Below are 22,975 nucleotides of genomic sequence, written 5' to 3'. Positions count from 1 at the left end.
TTAGCTCTCAATGGCTGTAGAGCATTCTGGGAGTGCAAATTACCTTCGGCGGTGGAGAGGGGATCAAACATGGCCAGCAAGGAATCGGCCTGTGAAGGTGGAGATGTCAGATGGTGTGCTCCTGAAAAGAAAAAAAACCCCCAAAGATATAGAAGATCATTCATTACAGAGCCGCTGAAATTACAATGCACACCAATATTCATTTTTTAAATAGGCCACATAAAAGCCAATTTAATCTCAAGTGGGCCAGACCAGTACATCCAATGCCTCCATATTTCACAAAATTAAGTGAAATTGGAGCAATATGTCATCGGTCTACTGCCATCTTACTTGAGTGTGGTATGGCAGGCTACAGGCCGTGACCCAGCCTCTGGCTCGGATGGAATTGTTAGTTTTATCTTCACTCAAAATATCTTAAACGACCTGCAAAAAAATGTTCCTGATGTGATAAAGTGAAAATATTAGGGCCCTCTTCTCTGCACTTTCACATGTTGCAAAGCCACTGAGCTGGCTGGATTGGTTGGGCCAGTATATTATGAAGTCCTGGTTTATGCTGTACCATGGTCCCCAGCAAAGAGCATGCAACCCTTCAATATAACCTCAAGTCATATTTACAGTTTTAGGGAGCAAAACTGTGATTTACTTTGGTGACAGCTGTAAAAGTGACAGGGATAGATGGTGACCAGACAGACACTAGACTGATGGTTTGGCCATCCTAGTGGGGATGTGACACACTCCTACCGTGGCCTGACTCCTCCCCATCTGGACTGGTCACAGAGTCCTTCCCTCCGAAGTCCGAGCTGCACTCTGACCTCAGATCCTCAATCTTGTTGGGGATATCTTCTGACGTTGCACTGATACCTGTGGCACCCCCCACACAAAACAGGTGTTTTGACATTCAGGACAAAAACAACTCAATATCACCTATGAAACAAGGTTTTTGGCAAAACTGCAAGTGCAATGGTTCTAAAACAAAAGAGGATATTTTTCTCTTTAGACTATGCTATATGGTCTCTCTCAGCTGGGAACCCACTGGGACCTCTAAATTGGTAGCGTAAGCTCCCCGTGGGTTAAGGGAAAGACACAGATAAGAGTGATCATCAGACGCATACTATCCATCGGCTGGATCCCGCGGGACGTTTTCCTGTGAGCTGAACCAGGAACGTCACCGCTGGCTTCTTAATCTAGGATACTACTTCATGCACGTCAACATAACACGTGCACCTGAGCCCATGGACAAGGCAACGAACATTAACCTCTGTGTCATACAGAAAAATTCACATGGACCCCACTATGCTGGTAACGACGCTCCTAACAACATGACCGCTCTTTCCACACCAGCAAGGAGAGTGTGAATGGTTTTATCGAACCCGAATTTAGCAACGACATTCCAGTAGAGAAACATAACTAAATGAGTCAAAAACAGAAACAGACCTTTCATAGTAAACAGAAGCCCATAAACTAGCTTTAAGACAAGGTGTTTATACCCGAGACGACGCTGAGGCCCGGTGTGCTGGGTCTCGAGCTCACTTCTCTGACCTCGGTGTCATCTGAGGTGCTGCCGACCCCAGAGCAGCTCTCCAGCTCCTGCAGACGCTCCTCCTGCTTCAGGTCTGCGGCTTCTGCACACGAAAAAACAGGGAAAAAATCTCTCTTTATGAAAATCCCCACAAGAATCTGCACTTACTCAAGGCAGATTGCTGTGCTGATAGTAATTTGCACTACCTTCGTTTGTACACATGGAAAAAGAAAAAGAAAACAAAAAAACAAAAAACAAATAAAGCATACATGATCATGTCTTATAACTGCCAATCCAAACAATAAAGCTAGTATAGCCAATTCTGTGGCTACCCAACGGAGCAGTTGGGTCGAACCCTGAGGCTCCACACTACTAGCGGTACTCATTTGCATGCTCGTTAGTAATAATGTGTTGTTGAAGTGCTCTTCGGAGTGTAGTTTTCTGCTGCCTAGCCATGAAACAAGCGCTCCACTTGAAGCACGCCTCCGATCACGCCATTACAGAGAACAACAGGGGCAGCAAACGTAACAAAAAAAACCCAAAAAAACAACAACAACAACAAAAAAAAAGCAATCAAGGCACTCATGCATGTCATTTCTGCACAGCACATATTGAAATGGTGTACTACTTCAATTAACATAAGGCCCAAGCTTTTTGAAGAAACACTGTTAATAAAGCTCTTGACTGATTTTCACAAAACGCTGGTTTTCAATAGAGGGACTCAAGCACGTAATCTCCCATTAACAAAAGGTTTGGTCTAAATGTTCAATTTGCAAGAACGGACTAAATATAATCTGTAACTCGTAATAATGCATTTGCCTTGCAAAGACACCGTAACAATGTTAATTGATGCTTTGACTGATTAGTGACACAAACACACAACAAAAATGCACAAACCAGTTTCAGAGCAGTATCGTGCAAGTCGGAGCCAGATAAAGAACTGACACCATGTAAGCTGACTGAGGACAGCTGCTGTCCTTGCGCTTCCCTCCCCACTGCTCAACCACAGGTGCAAACACACCTGGTGGTCCCTCTAAGGAAACCCTAAGCTGCCTTTTACTGGCACTGGCAGATCTGCCCTGAAAGACAAGCAAGTGCATACAAATATGATGACAGATGCACATGCACATTTTTGGTATGAATGCAGCGCAACCACACCTGGTGTCCCTTCCCCCCACCCTTCCTTACTATATGGAAGAACCATAAATATACTGCATGCATAAATAAGCACACATATGAATGCAAACGCACACTTGAGACCTATAAGACAATACCCATTGAGGACGAGTGTGAAAACAAAAGGACACTGGAACGGCAGAATAAACCCTGGTTTCCCCCCACCTGAGTCACTAGGCAGGACCTCTACACTCCAGGCCTCGCTTGTGGTCTCTGAGATGGTGGAACCATAGGGGTCCAGCAGAACTGAACCCGTGCCAGGAAGACACAGCAGGCTGCCGAGCATATTTTCCGCAGCTGCCCCTGAGAACAGAGAAAGAGAAAAAGACAAAGAGTTAACCCCTTCAGGAGTGGGAAAGTGTATTTGGCATGATGAATGACTTGTCAGTGCTATTAAGTCGATCAGTTCATGAAATAATTGTATCTATATTCACTCCATGACAGTTCGTTATGGAGAGAAACTTGCCTCAAAAGGGTTGCAGATGCATACGATATGATCCATAAGCATATCCTGAGATTTGCAAATGTGTGCAGTGATTTGTGTGTAACTTAAAGCCCAGATGTCCCAGTTTTACACTGGGACTGAACGCAGCTTACATTTGTGGATTTGTGCAAAAGTGGTCGCGTTAAATTTGTCTCAAAACCCCACGTCGGCATGCGACGTGACGTGATCTGTGCGTATGAGGCAATTCGTCTACACGTATTAAAGGTTATGTGAGCGAGTGAGAGAGAAGTTGTGTGTAGTTTTAGACATTTGTATGCACAGAAAGGTTTATAAAGGTAAAATTATCAGATTCGTGAGCGGAACTTAATAAATTGTGTGGAAATGATCAGTATGTATTCAGATGGCTTTATCCTTGTGGATCATATCGTATGCATCTGCAACGCTTTTGAGGCAAATTTCTCTCCATCGTTAATGTACTGATTTGATGTGTAAACATTCAATAAAAAAATAAATAAATCTTCAGGTCTGACTTTCAAACAACACAGCAAAAGGCCAGAGATAAGCAAAAATACTACATAAACCACTCATTCGCAGAAGGGGGTTCAGAAGCAGTGAGCTTTGCACACAGAGAGGTCACATGCATTCCATGCTGGGACCCACAGGCACCTGCACCACTGTGCCAAAGGTCAGGGGTTAATAGTAATATCTCACCCTGCCCTGGCCTCTGGGGCCATGACTTTGAGCAGTTGATTAAGCCTAGCATTATTCACAACCAAATTACTGCTTTGTCTACACTCCCGCAAAGTCCTCGGCACAGCGTCCCCCTCCATCTCCGCTTGAGAAGCCGTGGCTTAACAAGGCGGAAGAATGCAGAGGCGAGGGAAAAGAGCTAGCAGGTGTGAGTGGGAGTGGGCGTCCAAGGCTCATGACCAGAAAGTCAACCTGTGGTAGCTGTGCCCCTGGTACGAAATGCTTCCACTTCGTGGCACACGCGTGGCATGAGCTTACATGCGTGCCAGCACCCAGGCAACAGTGTGTGCTGCTGTTGGCGGGGGCAGGGCTCTCATTGGCAGTGGGAGAGCTCTACCCCGCTGTCCGTGTTTACAGTCTTCAAGGTAGGGGCGCAGAGTACTTGTCTTTCAGGTGGATGATTAAATGAGTGGCACAACAAGAAGTGAAACAATTAGAATTTCTGCCTCATTATCATGGTAATCTTATCAGTGGGATAATGAGGTATTAATGGATATTTAATGTGCATCTCATAACCCAATCCCTTGGAGAAAACACATAAGGAAATCGCTGTAAATTCACTTAATGATGGAAAAGTCCCCCAACGCCATATTCCGAAGAATGAAAAATGGTGGATGCAAATGAGAAGGAACCAAGGTCAATAAGACTGCAGGGACTGAGTGAATGTCAGAGACAGAGAGAAAGAGAGCGAGAGAAATGGGCAGGGGAAGGATGTGAACAAAAAAGGCCGAGAGAAAGAAGACAGGAAGATGAGGGGCTGAATAGGAAGAAGACTCAAATATTATCTCTACAGCTGGTTTAAAATTACATTAACCTGTTTTTTTTTTCCCAACCCGTCTTTCTCTGTCACACTTGGCTCAACAAAGTGCAGAAACTGAATCATTCTACAAATTAGCATACCAAAATAACACATGTACATGTACAACCACTGTTTTTGTATTATCTTCATAATTCATTTATTTTTTTACTTCCTTCTGCCTGCCAGGTAAAGAGTCGATTGCAGTACAGTGAAAGAATATCAGGCTCTATATCAATATCCTACATTTTAATATAGATTATCAACACCAACTATTATTTAGCTGTTTTCGTATATCTGAAATACAAAAAGATCAAATTCCTTTCCTTTAGTTTAAAAACAATTCTCACTGGGGACCTAAATTTCCACCCTTCAGTATATTTGACTAACAAAATAAATAAATAAATAAATAAAATGAGAAATATCTTCGCAGAAACTGAACTGACTAAAAGATTTTTTCTATTTGATGTTATTTCACCCAAAACCACAAGGTGATGGCATTTCCCTGAATCAACTTCATAAACAAAGTCTCTGTGGTAAGCAATTCATAACTGGTTCTGATAAAATGTGCAGTGATCGCATGGGATCTGTACGCCCGTTCATTTGCCTACTGATCAATGAATGTCTACAAATACAGGGAGTGCAGAATTATTAGGCAAGTTGTATTTTTGAGGAATAATTTTATTATTGAACAACAACTATGTTCTCAATGAACCCAAAAAACTCATTAATATCAAAGCTGAATGTTTTTGGAAGTAGTTTTTAGTTTGTTTTTAGTTTTAGCTATTTTAGGGGGATATCTGTGTGTGCAGGTGACTATTACTGTGCATAATTATTAGGCAACTTAACAAAAACAAATATATACCCATTTCAATTATTTATTTTACCAGTGAAACCAATATAACATCTCCACATTCACAAATATACATTTCTGACATTCAAAAACAAAACAAAAACAAATCAGCGACCAATATAGCCACCTTTCTTCTTGCAAGGACACTCAAAAGCCTGCCATCCATGGATTCTGTCAGTGTTTTGATCTGTTCACCATCAACATTGCGTGCAGCAGCAACCACAGCCTCCCAGACACTGTTCAGAGAGGTGTACTGTTTTCCCTCCTTGTAAATCTCACATTTGATGATGGACCACAGGTTCTCAATGGGGTTCAGATCAGGTGAACAAGGAGGCCATGTCATTAGTTTTTCTTCTTTATACCCTTTCTTGCCAGCCACGCTGTGGAGTACTTGGACGCGCAGTGATGGAGCATTGGCCTGCATGAAAATCATGTTTTTCTTGAAGGATGCAGACTTCTTCCTGTACCACTGCTTGAAGAAGGTGTCTTCCAGAAACTGGCAGTAGGACTGGGAGTTGAGCTTGACTCCATCCTCAACCCGAAAAGGCCCCACAAGCTCATCTTTGATGATACCAGCCCAAACCAGTACTCCACCTCCACCTTGCTGGCGCCTGAGTGGGACTGGAGCTCTCTGCCCTTTACCAATCCAGCCACGGGCCCATCCATCTGGCCCATCAAGACTCACTCTCATTTCATCAGTCCATAAAACCTTAGAAAATCAGTCTTGAGATATTTCTTGGCCCAGTCTTGACGTTTCAGCTTGTGTGTCTTGTTCAGTGATGGTCGTCTTTCAGCCTTTCTTACCTTGGCCATGTCTCTGAGTATTGCACACCTTGTGCTTTTGGGCACTCCAGTGATGTTGCAGCTCTGAAATATGGCCAAACTGGTGGCAAGTGGCATCTTGGCAGCTGCACGCTTGACTTTTCTCAGTTCATGGGCAGTTATTTTGCGCCTTGGTTTTTCCACACGCTTCTTGCGACCCTGTTGATTATTTTGAATGAAACGCTTGATTGTTCGATGATCACGCTTCAGAAGCTTTGCAATTTTAAGACTGCTGCATCCCTCTGCAAGATATCTCACTATTTTTGACTTTTCTGAGCCTGTCAAGTCCTTCTTTTGACCCATTTTGCCAAAGGAAAGGAAGTTGCCTAATAATTATGCACACCTGATATAGGGTGTTGATGTCATTAGACCACACCCCTTCTCATAACAGAGATGCACATCACCTAATATGCTTAATTGGTAGTAGGCTTTCGAGCCTATACAGCTTGGAGTAAGACAACATGCATGAAGAGGATGATGTGGACAAAATACTCATTTGCCTAATAATTCTGCACTCCCTGTACGTGACCAAAACGACAACCCACCTGCTATTTCCTGTAGCCGATCTTCGTCCATATTGGGGTCAAAGTCACTGCCGAGCACGTCGGTGCTCCAGGTTTCACTGACCGTCTCGGAGATGTCCCGGTCATCTGTCAGACCCATCATGTCTCTGATTTCAAATTTGCGTAGTTTGTCATCGAGGTTGTCCTGTGTCGTGGCTGAAATCAAGATAAGGTGCTGTCAGACTCTTTGTCTGTTTATAGATGACTGCTGTATCTAAAATCTTCTAAACCTCTACAACTAAATTATGCATCCAGAAACACACATGCATACCCTGTTCATGCTCCAAAAGCTGCAGAGCCTCTACCCCGTTGCTCCCTGATGGGCCAGCTCCCAGCTCAGAAACAGACTCTCCCTCCAGGTCCAGAGATGACACAGAATTAGAACGATTTGAAGGGCCTAAAATTAAAAATAAATACATACATTTTAAAAAGTGAACACACACACAAGGTCAACAGGTTACTCAGTCAGCAGTTCAGTAAACTAAAGTACAGCATATTTTAGCCCAGACCAATTATGTTGTTTTGCTACAGTATACATTTTTATAACCTGGGAAAAGGTGCTTTTCTCCAAATCCAAACATGATACTCTAAAATCTCTTTCAGAAATCCTTCAAATTCTAAAATTTAGAAGGAAAACATAGCTAAACATATGTCATGTCATGGCATTCCACACTGACCCTCTGAGATTCCTTCCAAGTTGTCACTGCACAGAGAGAAGCGCAACGTTTTGTCTGGTTTTCCATGCAGCTTAGTGTCATCAGCATGGCCATCCACCTGGGCCCCATCAGCCATCTGATTCAAAACCTAGAGGGTAGTAGTGAGACAAAGTATATGCAAAACTATCACTTAACATCAGCTCTTTTTTCCTAGAGGTAGTCATTTACTGAGTAAAAGCAGAAGGTCATATTTAGATAAGGGAGTTTGTTTTCTGTGAGATCTATGGTATCTTGCATAACACTGGAAGAAACATTCTCTAGGTAACCATACTTCCCTTTACTGACAGGAAAAAAAGATCTTAAACTGAATTTATTGCATCAAGTCACATTACCTCATTCTCTGACATCATCCCAGGGACAGTCTGAGGACCAGTTCCCAATGAAATTACCAGCACCTCCTCTGGTACCAGCTCCTGTAGGGACTCTTGGGAGCTGGCCTCTGCCTCCCCCTCCTGGGCTATGTTGGAACGGCTCCGGCTTCGAGCAGATGCTGGTTGGTGGGTTGAAGGAAACAGAAAAGGGAACTGTGTTATTTTTACCTTTTTTTCCCCTTTTATAGTCACAAATAAGGAATCTGTTTTTAAACCAAAACAACATCAACCAAAGAGCATGTGTGAAAATGAACAGCAGTAGGCAGGAGCTGGAAAACAGACTCAGATTCAAGTTCTATGTGAGCTGAGCTCAGCGTCATAGTCATCTGTAGGTAGCTGCACACTCGTGTAACATATAGGATTAGTTTATCTCACGTGTGACAGTAATTTGCTACAAAACACAAGGTTAGTGCTGATTATGAATAAAGTTATCCTTTACAAATCAGAAATTTTAATGTATTCAGCAGTTTACTGATTAAGATGTTAAGATACAGACAGATGTGAGTTTTGTATGAAGGCTTAGCTCATCATGCCACTCAAAAAAAATAAAATAAAAAAAATACTGCTGTACTTTTTAATTATGTCGGCAGTTCTACTGCTTAGAGAGTGTGGCACAAACTTGTTACACAACAATCTTATTCAGCCATGTCAAAGAAAAACATTTCAAGAACTTGCTGAAAGTGTATCTTTTGCTGATGGCTCACATGTTAATAAATAGTGTGTCCGATTATGTGCAAGGGTGTAAATAAATTAAGGAGGTCGTATCTGCTGATAGTGCAAGTTAAAGAATTGCACCTTTGAGCCCATAATTTGCCGTTTCACATTACTTTAGAGTTGACAGCTATTTTATATTTGTATCATTTCTCATTCTGCCACGGGTTCATAACAAAGTGGCGGCAGTATTTTGTAATTAATGTGGCATCGTTCATGTCCCGTTGTTGATCCATGACTTTAGTTCATAGACTCTGTGGCTATTTTTATGTCTTACTATAGTTCAAAATTTTGGTAAGAAGGATGAAGAAAGCCATGAAACTGACAAGTCGAGATCACACAAGCATGCAGTGTCTATCGGTGTTAGCGTTCACGACACCTGGTCTTAAAAAGCTTGAGCCTCCAAGACAGGTCTATGCAAACTGATGGTTGAAGTCATGATGGTTATGCAGATACTGACATTCATTCTCATCAGCATGACTTTGAGAGTCATGAGGACCTGTGTTTTATGGTCTCTACAAGTACAGCAGAGTCTACAACCTGCCCCAAAGGCCACGCTTCACAAGCTGGTATAATAGGTTCGCCCCCACCTTTTCGTTTATTCAATTAGAGCTACTCTGTTCACACACATCCACTCACTAAGTTGTTAGACTCATATTGTCCAGTTGGAAAAATCGTCCAACCATCAGCTTATTAACATGCAACAATCTCCAAAACTAACAAGTGCAGTGTTTTATTTTAAAATTACCAATGCTGAAACACAGTGCACTGTGTATATCCAAATACCAAATTACCTGCTTTTCACTGTTTAAAAATAGCAGGCCGAATGCACTGTAGCACAGAGTAGCACTTGACATACACACTTAAAAAGAAAACGAAGGGTTTAACATATTTTACCTGCCTTTTAGTTTTTAGTAACTATAACGTCATCCATATATTCTAGTTCGTGCACTGGAAACGAGCACAGGTCTTAAAATAGATTTAAGATTCTACAGTATCACTTGAAACCTGATATTCCACCTCAATGGAATTTTCCAAACAACATTACACACAAATGAAAGCTATTAGGCCATATGGCATTCACCCTGGATTGCAAACCTGGAGTTTTTATCAATAATCCACCCATAAAAGCAAGATTAAATTGAAACAGGAGAAATGAATGGTGGCAAAAGTTTCGAGGAACCAATATAATCAAGCTAAGCCCTAATTAATACAATTAATTTCACCTGTGTGAGAAACCAACGATGGCATCACAGTATGAGATTATAAGAAGTCATTTTAATTAAGGATGTGCGCGACTAGTCGACTAGATGGCTAATCGTTGCTATTATCATCAGTCAGTACCAGACATACTAGTCATTTAATCGTTAACAGTTCAGCTGATGCTCAATGCAAAGTGTTGTGCCCTAAATGTTATGCAGCCATCTTCCACCAGGGGGAGCTGCAGTCCTGACATCGTCATAGAGGTGCTCACCACCCAGATAAGAGGAAGAAAATAAATAGATGGATGATTTATTGTTGATATTTTAGATTTTACCCTTTTTTCAGATGGTTGTCACAAACTATAGAATAATACGCACGTTTATAAGGCACGGCAGAATGCACCACACTTTTCAGTCGCAATTTATTATTTTTTTAGATGTTAATTTGTCTTATTTTAATACAACATCTTTTGTAGCGATGCGTTTATAAGTCATATTTAACATCAGTTCATTTTAATTGTTTGTGGGGGGGTTTCCAGACTTCTGTGTTGTCTGTCTGTTCATAATACATGATGTGAGGTACCACACTTGAGTCATTGTTGAAGAATGTGATTAATGAACTCAAATGCCTTTCTTAGACACTTTTAGGCATTGTCCATTAAACAGTCCTCAAATTTAACTTGATATCTGAGTGTTTCTAAGTTATACTGGTCGGTTAGCCTAATTTTATTTGTTATTTAGCCAACTATGAAATTAGTCACCATGAACATCCTTAACTGTAATAGTTTCTTCTTTAGCCTAGTCCAGCTGAGGTACAAACCAGAAGGGGAAAAGGTGAAAGATGGATTTTCCCCACTCTACCTTGTAATGAATAGCCATATTCCGCTGATTGAGGAAGCAAAGAAACAGGGGGAAGAAAACAAAAACAAAAAAACGTATAAAACAAAATGAGCGGAATAACATCTTAGCTCTAATAATCAGCCAAAGCACTGTGAAGGGCAAAGCAGGCATGTTGAGAGCACAACGACAACAGCAGTGCTAGGTAACAAGTTGTGCGGCAGCGTGGTTACTGTGCAGCTTGGAGCGTGAACCAATGTCTTATGAGTGTCATCTAACACAAAGCTGAGTGAAGCCACAGATATGAGGGTTAGGTTCTCGTCCACTAACACAACTGACAGGCTACCCACCAAAAGGGGTTACTAATGGAATGTGTGCAGACAGGGTGGTGGTTGTGGGGTCCCAGGATGTTATAGCAGCTAAGTGTTGTCCTGGTCATTCATTGGCAGCACAGGAGGAAAGGAAAAGGACAAGGTAGGGAGTTGGAGACAGAATACAGAGTATCTGAGAACTCAAAGTAGTCCAAGTAGTCAAGATTGAGTAAATAAATGCACAAGTGATTCATTTCTAATTAAGGCGAGTTGCTACAGAATCATTTGTCTTGAAAATGGTAATGAAGGTAATCTATGCATCTTTTCCATCCATTCCAATTAAAATTAGTTCATTTATATTTGGTAATTTAATTGGTTGTCATTTCTCTAATAGAGCCTCAATCCAGGCCATACTAATTATCTTTATAACAAGCTAAGAAGTAGCTCATTAGCTTCTCATAAAATACAGGCTTTCACTAGCTATCACCGCTCAACTCTAATTGTTTACTTTGCCCCTCATTAGACAAACTTTAGACTTGTATCTTCTAGTCCTTGTATCAAATTGCGATGTTTTACCAAGCCAAAATTTTTAAAGATCGTGTACATCAGTGCATACAGTCTTAATAACCAGTCACAGAAGGACAGGTGCTGTGGAGAAAGCTACCTATAGGAAGTCTGTTCTTCTTGTTGGCAGGAGTGGTAGCTGGAGAGAGCTGAGGGGTGTTGGATGGAGTGAGCTCCAGGCTGTTGCTCTTAACAGTTCGAGACTGAGGCACATTGGCCAGCAGGGTTTCCAATGCCATGTGCTCCTCCTCTCTAAGGTGGTCCCCTGTCATCAAGCCTCGAACAAACTCCACCTAGAGTTGCAAGGAAAAGAGTCTCGAGTTACCAGGACTTCTTCATAGGTAGTATGTAAGACATGGTTTGATCCTTAGCCACAATTACAGGCCATGGAAAATGACTACACCGTTTTCATGTGTTCGTGGAACGCACTGAGTAATAACTGGAAGCGCAGACTGGAATAAGTTACTTAAATTCTGCACTAATGACTTCTTCAGAAGCTACTTTGAGCCAGCTGTCCCAATTAAACAGACAAAATTAGAAGTGCAGAGAGGTGCCCCTCAGTATATATTTAAGTACAGGCATATAAAATCTGATTTTGGACTAAGAATGTTCTTCTCCAGATAAGGTTTTTCACAAGTTATTTGAGGAAGCAATGACGCACAAAGCTGGAAAAGCCTACAAAAGCATGTTAAGAGCTTCACTAATTCACAGAAAGACAAATTATCTAATAAACAGAGAAACTTAAGAACTGGTACTAAGATTCCTGATACCACTAAAGCTTGATTTAGACTTCTGCAGGGAAATTTACTTTAAAATTTAAAAGTTACTAATATAACTTACTCCGTTTCCAGCTTTGAGTGATTGCTCAGCTTTGTTCAACGAACAAATGTTTGTGTATTAATAGTTTAGCCAGAATGTATTTATTTATAATTGTGCCTCCGATCAAGATCAGAGCACATTATATCTATCAAAAACAAAGTCCTCACAGTTCCACATATTTCATAGTTTTATATACTTTTTCTGTTAAGTGTACACAGGAAGTAGAATGTAGCATTTTCCAAGATCATGCGATTGATCTCAAAGGCGAGTTTGGATTTGTCAAAGTTCTTTGGAAACCTAAACTGGTTCCCAGTGTGGAATTACCCACAGCTTCAGTTCGTCTACATAGTTATTTTTGCAGTGATTGGAGCAAATGACCGCACCTAGCTTTCATACTGAAAGGCATTTGATCTGTTTTATGATCTTGAATAAACATCTGTGTATTAATGCATATCCCATTAAGTCAGACAGAGCTTGTAGGCTACTTAGAACAATTTCTCTAATACATTAATTAGAGCCATCTCATCCTGCTATTGGCTTTAAAGTACCTTCGAGTGGCTCAAAAGAGTAGCTAAATTTTCAAAATTTGATATCATACCAACGATTAACCTGCAAGTACTTTGTTTTTGTCAAAACACATAACAGGGACATATACTGTAACTGTAAAACAGCCTACCAGAGAAAGCAGCTGATTATGAGTAACATAGACTGCAGTCCTACTGAGGCCTTCTAGAAGATTCATTGAGGACATGGGTGGAGTTTCAACTGCTCTTCCGCCAATCACCACGTCCAGAAAAGCAGCAACACAACTCTGCCAAACAGAAACCCAGAAAACACATCTTAGTACATGAGGCCCCTCATTTTTTAACCAACCCAAACAAAAAACACATTACTCTGTTTACAGAAACAGGCCTACCTTATCAAACTTAGACAAACTGCTTTTCCGCCTTGGGTCTGCATCATCGTCGGTCATTGCCAACTGCTGCAAAAGTTGCCCCACCTGTATGGCAAAACAAAAACATTGTAATCACATTCCACAACAGAATGGCAGTGTATATGACATTACAAAGAGAAAACGCGCTGCGCCACTTGCCTGCATTAAATTGAAGCGAGCCACTTCATTGATCGGTGCGTCTGAGATAATGCCATACTGCTCTGGGTTAACTATAGCTGGACAAATGAAGCAGGTCAGCAGCAGATCTGTACACATGGTGCGCACCTCTCCCACCTCAAGACGCTCTACGCATGACAAAGTCTTGTACATCTGGGACACGATCCAGCGCAGGCTGTGGGGAAAGCAGTAGGTGTTCTGCTTCAAGTAACCGATAAACTTGTTGACCAGAGCGACCAGCTTGGCTTCGTTCGCCTCCACAGCTGCCTGCACCCTCTGCTTGTAGCCCTCAGAGCCTTTCTCTCCGAAGCGCTCTTGCTGGGCCGGAGTGAGGCGCTCCGTCACCTTGGCTGGGTCCGTTTCCAGGTGGTCCTCATCTTCAACAAGAAGCTGCATAATAGGTTCATGTAGGGTGGCAGTGAGGAAGAGCTTGGCGGAATAAAGGCCCTCGGAGAAGAGCTTGAACAGTATGCTGAAGGCACAGGTTCCCCGTCGGAGTAAACGACGAGGGTTGTCACTCTCCTTCAGCTCAAACTCTATCAAGTACCGCAACACCTGGTAGTTGGAAAGAGAGACGGATGAACCAGATGAAAACCTCTTATCTCACTGAAAACCTATGAAACTGTTACTAATGTGTAACAGCAGAAGCAGGAGGGATCACTGACCTGTAGTAGGTAGCTCTCATCCTCCTGCATGATACAGTTGCCATAAAGTGAGGTGAAGACTGTATATATGGCGCCTTGAGTGTGCTCCTGGTTCAGCCTCTCTCCTGCCACCAAGCAGGATGCAACCAGCCGGGGATTCTCCCTCAACCTGGCCAAGAACTCTCCATAGATTGTTTCATGAAAGCCCAGAGTCTTGTAGCCATCAATAAACTGTGTATCTTCCAACATTTTGGCATGTTGGCAGCATTCAGCCGGAGAGGCCTCCGCACTGTGGAACAGAGCTGTGTCATTACCACATTTTATAAAATTCCTTCCACCAACAGCAGTTTTAATCTTTCCAAAGACTGAACTCAACTAAAAGTTTAGAATTGCAATAAAATGTTTGCATCTAGCTCTGTTTTACTTACCAATCTGGCTAAAATGTCTTTCTGCAATCCAAGTCAAATCTTGGAAATGCCCAACTTTCCTAACTCTCCCCCAAATAAATAGTAATTTTTACATTGCTGTCTGTGTATAGGTAAAAATACAAAACATTAGGGACCTTTCTCTTATTCTCCAACAATAGAGTGAATCGTGACAGTAGATCTGACCTAGTGAGAATGAGACGATCGAGGTTGATGCGCTGCTGCTTTGCAATCCATGCAGCGCGGTACAGCCTCTCAGCCGTCTTCAGCACATCACTGTTGAGCCTCTGGATCAGCTGCTTCTCTGATGCCACATACAGCCGCTCCTGCTTCAGGTGGTGGGCCAGAGTGTGGATGTCTGGCTTCACCATCTTCAACGGCTCACTCAGGCAGAGAGGCAAATGACTGGAGCACGAAAGAGACAAGATGGAATGGAAACAACGTAAATTGGTATATTATGGGGAACTAAAACTAAATAGACATTTGAGGAAAAAAAACAAAACAAAAAAAAAAAAAAAAAACTTTTATCAACCGTGACATTAACAAGAGAAAAGTTTCTATCAGGGGAACTGCAATGATTTCACACACAGAAGTTTCTGATATTTCAGTCACAGTTGTGTCACAAGGGCACAGAGGTAGGAGGAAGTGAAAGCTCACCAGGCAGGGTCCAATCAAATTATGCTATTGGTTTTATTAAATACTGTTTGCCACACATGTTACATTTTATTCAGTTTCCTGTAAGTCTCTCAACTTTGTGAAAGTGAAGGATTAAATTCCTGGAAAAACTACAAAGCGCTGATTTAGGATTTACCCTTTCCTTTTTTATGTTCGTTTTGTTTTTTTAAACAAACAAAATGGAGAAACTGTCTCTTAGTCACTTTTTGGGCAGTTATTGTAACGTTCTACCACAGGCAACCATGCTGTTGGAGGGTCAAGTATATGAATGAAATGAATGAACCCTAGAAAGTAGTATTCTAATGGTTTGCAATTGTTCTACAGCAGATTTTTCTCTCGCTAAAGAATTGGCTTAATATGGGGTATGATCACAAAGTTCTGGGAATCGGCCCCTGAGAAGAAGAAAAAACATGTGGTTTAAATTTGGCTGACCTCCACTATAGGATCGTCTTCTTGAGTGTCTCAAGGTGGCAGTCAGTCCTATTGCTATCTAGATTGCTCCCTGGAAGTGTTGCTCTGTCTTCTTGAGCTTGCACCTCTATGATACACACTGGATCCCTTCCACTGTGCAAAAGGCAACCTTTCAGCTAGATTTTCATTTTATGCGACTGGACAAAGTCACCGAGAGCCAAACCTGACTTGTAGGGTAGGTGATGAGAAAAAAAAAAAGAAAAAAAAAAAAGAGTGTATTGAGGTCCAAATTTCAATGCATGGTGTGCCAGTACACAATGGCTATGGCCAGAGACCCAGCTCACACCACCAGTGACGAACCTCCACTCAAATTTGGGTTATTTTGAAATAAGTTTATCTTTGACCCCTGTGTATTTTTGAGATCCTTAGTTCAATAATTGCAGACTACACAGTACAGGTAGCCCTAAGAGAACTCCCAACAGTCCTAAAAGTGGTCCAAAGATGCACAAGGGGTTGACCTTGAAGGGGAAAATTTTAAATCTGTGTTTTTTTTTCCCCCCCTCATGGGCAAATTCCCAGAACATTAAGATCACACCACATACTACATTGTTCATGATGGTTACATCATACAAGGAAAATGATCATTTGCATTCAGTGTGTTTTGTAGACTGGCCCAGTGACAACTGCTAAAGCAGGCTTTGTCACAAGCTCTGGGAGACGCCACGGAGCAGAAAATGCAAATCATTCTTCCTTTGCCACTCATACACAGCCAAAACACATAATCCAAGCAGAATGCATGAAATTTGAATGATTTCTTCCTTAATTCTATCCACAAAAGCCTCTTTGTGTCTGGTTGCAAACATTAAAAAAAACAGATTAAAATAAGGAGTGCAGGCACTGGGAGGAGAATAAGAATAAGACTACTGGAGAAAACTGCCTTAAAAGCGAGAATGACTGTAGGGCAGCGTCACTGCTCGGAAGATAACAGACAACCACAACGTTAGAGCTGATACACCAGGCAAATCAAATTGGTTATGCAGACTTATACACATAATGATTGGCTTTACATTGAATTCCCATGGCAAAGAACAAACAGTGATTCTTTTATTTCACTATTCATCATTTTTATGTTTACATTTTTAAAAGTAGCATTATAACATTATGTGACTATATATAGTCAAATGGTAAAAATGGCTGATCAGAAACACCAAAGAAATGAATAAAGACATTTATTATTATTATTCTTTGCAAGCAACATATTGTGTGTATAGGAAGTAGTATTCAATTATAGGCTCTATTATTATAACTGCTTGATGAACACTGATTTACAGACATGCATGCTGTTAAATTCCAGTCACCCCAGCGTGTCACTGTACTAAAAATTGTTTAGCATAATGTAGTTACAAACAACATACATGTAACGTAGACATAATGTCAACAACGCGTGTGTCTGTATAACCTAGATGTGATGTTGCTGTTTGTTTTGAGATCAGCTTTACACATTTAAAAAAATAAAATAAAATAAATTCCCCACTCGCCCTGCAGGCGGTCTCTATCCCTTCAAGCTCCGGCCCTCTACCAGATGCCTAGGACTGTGCTCTTTGGACAGAGATCTCAGATATTGTTCCAGTGATGTGCTGATGCCACTCCCCCAGTGTGGGGGTCACTGCCCTGAGTGCTCCGATTACCATAGCGACTACTGTTGCCTTCTCCCTCCACAGCTTCCCATTCTCTTCTCTCAGCCCTTGGTACTTCTCCAGCTCCTCTGTTCCTTCCTCCTGATGTCGCCATCACTCGGTATAGCTACATCTATCACTAGGGCTGTTTTCCTCTGCTTGTCCACCACTCCTATGTCTTGTTGGTTAGCCATCACCAGTTTGTCTGTCTGTATGTAAAAGTCCTACAGGATCTTAGCTTGGCAATTCCTGAGGAGACAGCTGAATGTGAAGAACAAGAACACGCAACGCCTGTGATCGGATACCCCACTGTGATGATAAGCTGGCCAAAGGAGGAGATAGAAGCTACTGACATCAACACAAGGAAGCTCCTCACAATGCATGGAGGGTTTCACCCCAAGTCTGCCAGTCTGAGTCTGTACATTAAGCAGAAGGAAGAAGGCCAAGGTGTAGTCACTATCAGTACCACTCTCTACTTTCAATCATCTCTCCATTTTCTCTATTAATTAACAAATTGTGTTATTTATAAAATGTCAAATATTAATGATCAGTGTGAACCAAGGCTTCAGATGTTGTGATTATCAACATAAAGGCCAAAAAAACAACAACAACAGAAAAACCCACATCAGTCAGCCGTTAAGCTTTGGAAATGACCAAAATGATTAACCAATGATTAGTAAAAGAGGTGCCAATCATTTCCAAACTTTACCATAGTCCAGTGGTTACAGAAAGGTTTATCCATTTAGGGACGTCGAATTTTCCCCTTCCACTACTGGCAATACTAATACGTTGGAACACCAAATCCCTGGTTAGGTCTTTATTGTACTGTAAACTGCTCTAGATTTTGGACCTTTGTAAATTAACAGATCAGAATAATAAAGACAAAAAAGTCATTTTCCCTCAGTTCAAAAGTAATTTCACATCTGAATGTAAATCACTGACAGGTAATTGGCTTACAAGCACACTTATGGCCCACTTCCACTGAGCCGCTCATCTTCTTGAATAAGCACATTCCTCACATACTTGGACAGAAGTGAAAAAGCAACTAGGCTTTTAAGAGTCTAGCAGAGAGGTTTACTGCCATTTGCCACAGCCTCATGTGCATGTGAGCGTCAATACAATCCACAGAGTAGAGCTACCTGGTGAGTCAGTCATGGAGAACACAGAGGAACTCTAAAGCAGAAGAGAAACCAAACAACAGACACTGAGGGAAGGCATCATCTTCAACTCTGTAAGCTGTATGTGAGAATAAAAGTCGCGGCAGGACAGCCACTGAATTCTGTTAACATGAGTCACGGGAGGACCGAGTGTTCACTCATAACATCTCTAAACGCCTTAATTTATTATCAATGCCAGGGCAAGTTTAGTGAAAAAAAAAACCTTGTGATGGTGCTTATTAAATGAAGGAGGATAATGTGAGCAGAAGTTAAGTAGGTTGTGGTGAAGAAGATACTCAGAGGGGAAAATAGAAGACAGGGAGCAGAAAGCAAACCAAGGAGCTAACTGAACTGACTCATTAGCAAAACTCGATCTTGATAACAATAATGATACAATGCCACACCACAATACAATAAATAAATAAATCTCTCATTGTTCTTGCTTTTTTCTCCAGGTTTATTTTTCTCATTCTGTTACATTGTCTTAAAAAGGGCTCTATCAAGACACCACCGTTAGCGTGGACAATGTTCTGGGATTTATTCTGCGCTTCCTACTTCTAGTAAATATCTCAGCATCAGAGTAAAGGTGTTTGGATCACATCCCACTCCACCCACTACATTAGCGCACACACACAAACCAACAGAACGGAGTGTTTTTTTATTTATAGATTTAAAGGATTTCACTTTCCACAAAAGGTATCCGCGGTCCCGAGCAAACATCCTCTTCACACTTCCCTTTCTCAGAATTTCTTACACTGCTCAGAGGCAGATAGTGTACAGCAAATATGTGAGGTTTATGGGTGACCTTTCTCAGCATTTTTCCTGAACCTCAATCCTTTCTGAAGGAGTAAAAGCTGACCGTTCGCTGCAGGTTTAGCCAATTTAACCAGCACACACTTTATTAATGCATGAGGACAAGAACTGATGAAACACGAAATTAAACAGAGCAAGAATAACGGTAAACATCACCTGTGGGGTGGCTACAGATCATTATATTACAACAAATAATAATAATATAATAATGATAACAATAATAATAATAATAATAATAATAAGGATTAACTAACAATGACTCCCCACTGCTGCCTGCCTGCTTTAGTTATTGAGCATTTTGAGCAACAAATTTGAATGGACTGTAGCTGAGGTTTCAGAGTGAAAAACTTGAACCTTGGTCAGGCACTTTGTAGTCACAAATACAGAGGAATAAAGTCCTGTTTGCTGAGCCTCAGTCAGATCTGAATCACATTCAATTTTCAGCAAAGACTTAAACTGAAAGTGACTACTGAGGCTATAAACAAAAAAGCATGACGTGATGAGCAATATAGGAGTTATGGGCTTAGATAACTAAGAACATGTAAACTGTAACTCTAGTTATTGTACAGGTGCTAAGACTTTACTGCACTGTACTTTACAACAAACACGTGTATGTTTGTGTTGTGATTTTTGAGGGGTGTATTTGTCATTAAGCTTAACCTTGGAAAAACAGAAAAAAGGTACAATGTTTATTTTAAAGACACAACACACGACAAGGAGCAAAGTTTCACATGTTGCAACTGGCAACGAACAGGCTGAATTTAAATTTAAGTTAACCGGCTTAATTTTTTGTAATCTACCAGTAATAACTATAATAATAACGGACAAAACCGAACGGTAATTACTTATTGCCAGAAACATGTACCGCTTATTTGAATAATCGTGTTCAATGACAACATGCTTCTGATATCTTAAGGCCTAACAAGCCTTAACGTTACAAATATCGTGTTTGAACCTATGTTTTTACGTTACAACTTTAGATACCGCACCCACTTTTCTCAGTGAGTGGGTGAAATCATATCTAACACAAAATCTGAATAAAACATGTACATTTTCTAAGTCCCGTGCATTTGTGTGTTTATAGTGTCCTTGATTTGATGCTGTTGTCGACTCCTGAGATCTGACCAAGCAGCCAGCAGATCGAGATGGGTAATGTTAATGCCCGTAAACGCCTGCTCCATTAACTTGTAGTAGATCACCACAAGACGACACGGGAATCCTATCAATTAAACCATATGACCGGTATTTGCCAGCTAAAAGCTATGAAGGAAAGTGGAGCAAGGGGCACCCAGGTGTCACACTGCTTCCAGTAAAGAAGAACTTGTGGATGCACTGATTTTTGGGACGCGGATAGAAAGTAGCCTGATGAACTGGCTAATTTTGTAGTAGCCTGCTAATGTTAACCAAGTTAAACTGGGCTAACGTTTGCGAGCAGGTCAAGCTAATGATGAGCTAGCCCGATAGCTACGTTAGCTTAGCTTTAGGCTGCAAGCTCCTGAGTGGACCAAATGTGAACAACAATAAGCGTTACCATGAATTCAGTCACTTACCAAACGTAATTAGTCCGTACTAATTGTTCCCACCTCCTCTAAACACAGCTGATCATAAGATTTCTCGAGTCAGTCAAGTGTTTGTTGGCGGTTAGCGGTCTCACACTGCCTTCTTCATTAGCGAACGCTGCTGTCATTTACTGTCATCACGAGGAGACCTGCGCAACACGCATGCGCAAAAGGAAGCGTTTGCGTCGTTAAAGGGACATTTCACGCTAAAATAGAAAACATCAGGTTTTGTGGAAAATAAGGAGTTTTAAACCTTCCTCTTGTGGTACCTTTCCGTTACTATCTTTTATGTTAACTGATCGGTTTTGACCCGTGTCTTAAATCAACCTAAAAAAAAATATACCCTCAAAACAATGGTTTACCATGCAGTTTGATTGTTACAGTTACCTTGTTAGGCTTCCTTATCCATGAAAAGACTTTTTAAAATATTTTTCTTGTACCTCCCAGGTCCTTTCTTTTTACAGCATATCTCGTTTCCATTATAAATAAATTGAAACTCAAGAGAATTCTTTTTTTTTTATAAAAGGGTCTTATGTTACCTTACTATCATTGAGAAGTATTAGAACACATCTCTAAAATATATATATTTTCTTTTTTATTTCAGTATTATAAAATATAATAACGTCTGTAGTGTTGTGGGTCAACATCACGACCCAGTGCGGGTAGTAGGAGACAGAAGAACTGGAGAGCTCTTTCTGTGACAGACTGCTGCATCCTCTGTGCACAAAGGAGTGGTATCACAGGTCCTTCCTCCCAGCAGCTGCGAGGCTGCAGTCCAGAAACCATATCGAGGACTTGATGTTTTCCTTGATTTTTCTCAGGGATGCCACTCGTAGGTTTGCTTCTCTAAATCTCCCTGTCATATTCAATTCCATGCATAGCTGGTTTTTGCATCACATCCCATTATGTCGTATTTGCCTGGATTGCTGGGCATGTATTGCCAGAAGGAGCATTTTCCATGGAAAGGGGCAAAACATTCATACTGTTACCTCTGGGCCTGGGTTGAATTTCAGTGAAATGAGCCTCGCCCATCCAAGAGATATCACCACTTTTGGATTTGTTTGTCTCAGCATGAGCAGCTTCAGCAACTGTGACCTCCTCACCAGACTCATCAGTTGTATCCATGTCCTCTGGTTGATAATTATATCCTCCTTCTTCTCATAAAGAGCTTGGCTTATTGTAGAATTCTTTCTGCATGATGCAAACTTGAAGTCACCAAAATGAGTCGATCTTACATGTACATCTCAGTTTGGATGACCTTTTCAGTGAAACGGTAGGAATAAAAGGGATTGTTTGTTTAGGGAAGGAGACAAAGAGTTAAAGAGAGTAGCCCTCTAACTTCTCTCTGACTGAGTTAGTGAGCTCACAGTGTGTTTATGACTTTAGCTTTAGCACTACTGTTTTATAATGTTATATTATAACTGTGTCTAAACCGACCCCAACAGTAAAAAAGTCATAATTTTCACCAGCGCATTTCATTTTATAATTTATAATTTTTATAATTTCATTTTTATCATTGTTTTATTTTGTTTAAATAGAAATTCTGACAAAGTCAAAAAGCCTTGATACAATAAACAAATTTAAAAGGTACTTTGATGCATTTTATAACCTTAAAATGGGCTGGTGCCGACTATTTTCCAAGGCTTTCAGATCTCTTTGATATCCTTTTTATTTTGTCTATTTGGTCTCTTATTTTATTGGATGGTGTCGTATGTGTATATACGTTATGTTCACATATGTGTGCTTGTGGGTGAATGCGTACAGTTTTTGTATATGTATGTGCATATTTGCATGTACATTATATGCTATATACTCTTACATGTCTTACAATTCTTTTTTAAATGTTTTCTTTCTATTTTAATTCTTTCATTATATTATCCCTCTGTTCAGCACTTTGGCCGACACTTGATGTCTTTTAAATGTGCTATATAAATAAAGATGACTTGACTTGACTATAACACAAGAGGATTTGTATTTAAATGGGCAAACATTATAGCCCAAATATTTATTTTTTTATGCACTCATTATATGTCTCTTTATGGATAACCA

At 40.9% G+C, this 22,975-nt stretch overlaps 1 protein-coding gene across 2 annotated transcripts in view; it reads right to left on the bottom strand.

The window, feature by feature from the left end:
- gapvd1 (GTPase activating protein and VPS9 domains 1) overlaps positions 1-21,065 on the bottom strand; it is a 29,475-nt gene extending 8,410 nt beyond the window's left edge. Inside the window, exons 1-16 of one of the 2 annotated variants that reach the window (XM_031743849.2) lie at positions 20,918-21,065; positions 14,822-15,040; positions 14,232-14,499; positions 13,549-14,121; positions 13,372-13,455; positions 13,132-13,266; positions 11,737-11,929; positions 11,112-11,192; positions 7,973-8,130; positions 7,602-7,728; positions 7,196-7,321; positions 6,907-7,080; positions 2,861-2,998; positions 1,488-1,622; positions 742-861; positions 44-121 (exon numbers count right to left, since the gene is read on the bottom strand). In XM_031743849.2, coding sequence (XP_031599709.1) covers positions 44-121; positions 742-861; positions 1,488-1,622; positions 2,861-2,998; positions 6,907-7,080; positions 7,196-7,321; positions 7,602-7,728; positions 7,973-8,130; positions 11,112-11,192; positions 11,737-11,929; positions 13,132-13,266; positions 13,372-13,455; positions 13,549-14,121; positions 14,232-14,499; positions 14,822-15,006 — 2,575 coding nt within the window. In that variant the 5' untranslated portion in view covers positions 15,007-15,040; positions 20,918-21,065. The remainder of the gene's footprint in view (positions 1-43; positions 122-741; positions 862-1,487; positions 1,623-2,860; positions 2,999-6,906; positions 7,081-7,195; positions 7,322-7,601; positions 7,729-7,972; positions 8,131-11,111; positions 11,193-11,736; positions 11,930-13,131; positions 13,267-13,371; positions 13,456-13,548; positions 14,122-14,231; positions 14,500-14,821; positions 15,041-20,917) is intronic. The other variant, XM_031743857.2, reaches the window with a different exon arrangement.
- Between the last annotated feature and the right edge of the window lie 1,910 nt (positions 21,066-22,975).

Source organism: Oreochromis aureus, linkage group 12 (genome assembly GCF_013358895.1).
Source record: "Oreochromis aureus strain Israel breed Guangdong linkage group 12, ZZ_aureus, whole genome shotgun sequence".
In the NCBI taxonomy this organism is placed as follows: domain Eukaryota; kingdom Metazoa; phylum Chordata; class Actinopteri; order Cichliformes; family Cichlidae; genus Oreochromis; species Oreochromis aureus.
This window is presented reverse-complemented; position numbering and strand designations above follow the sequence as displayed.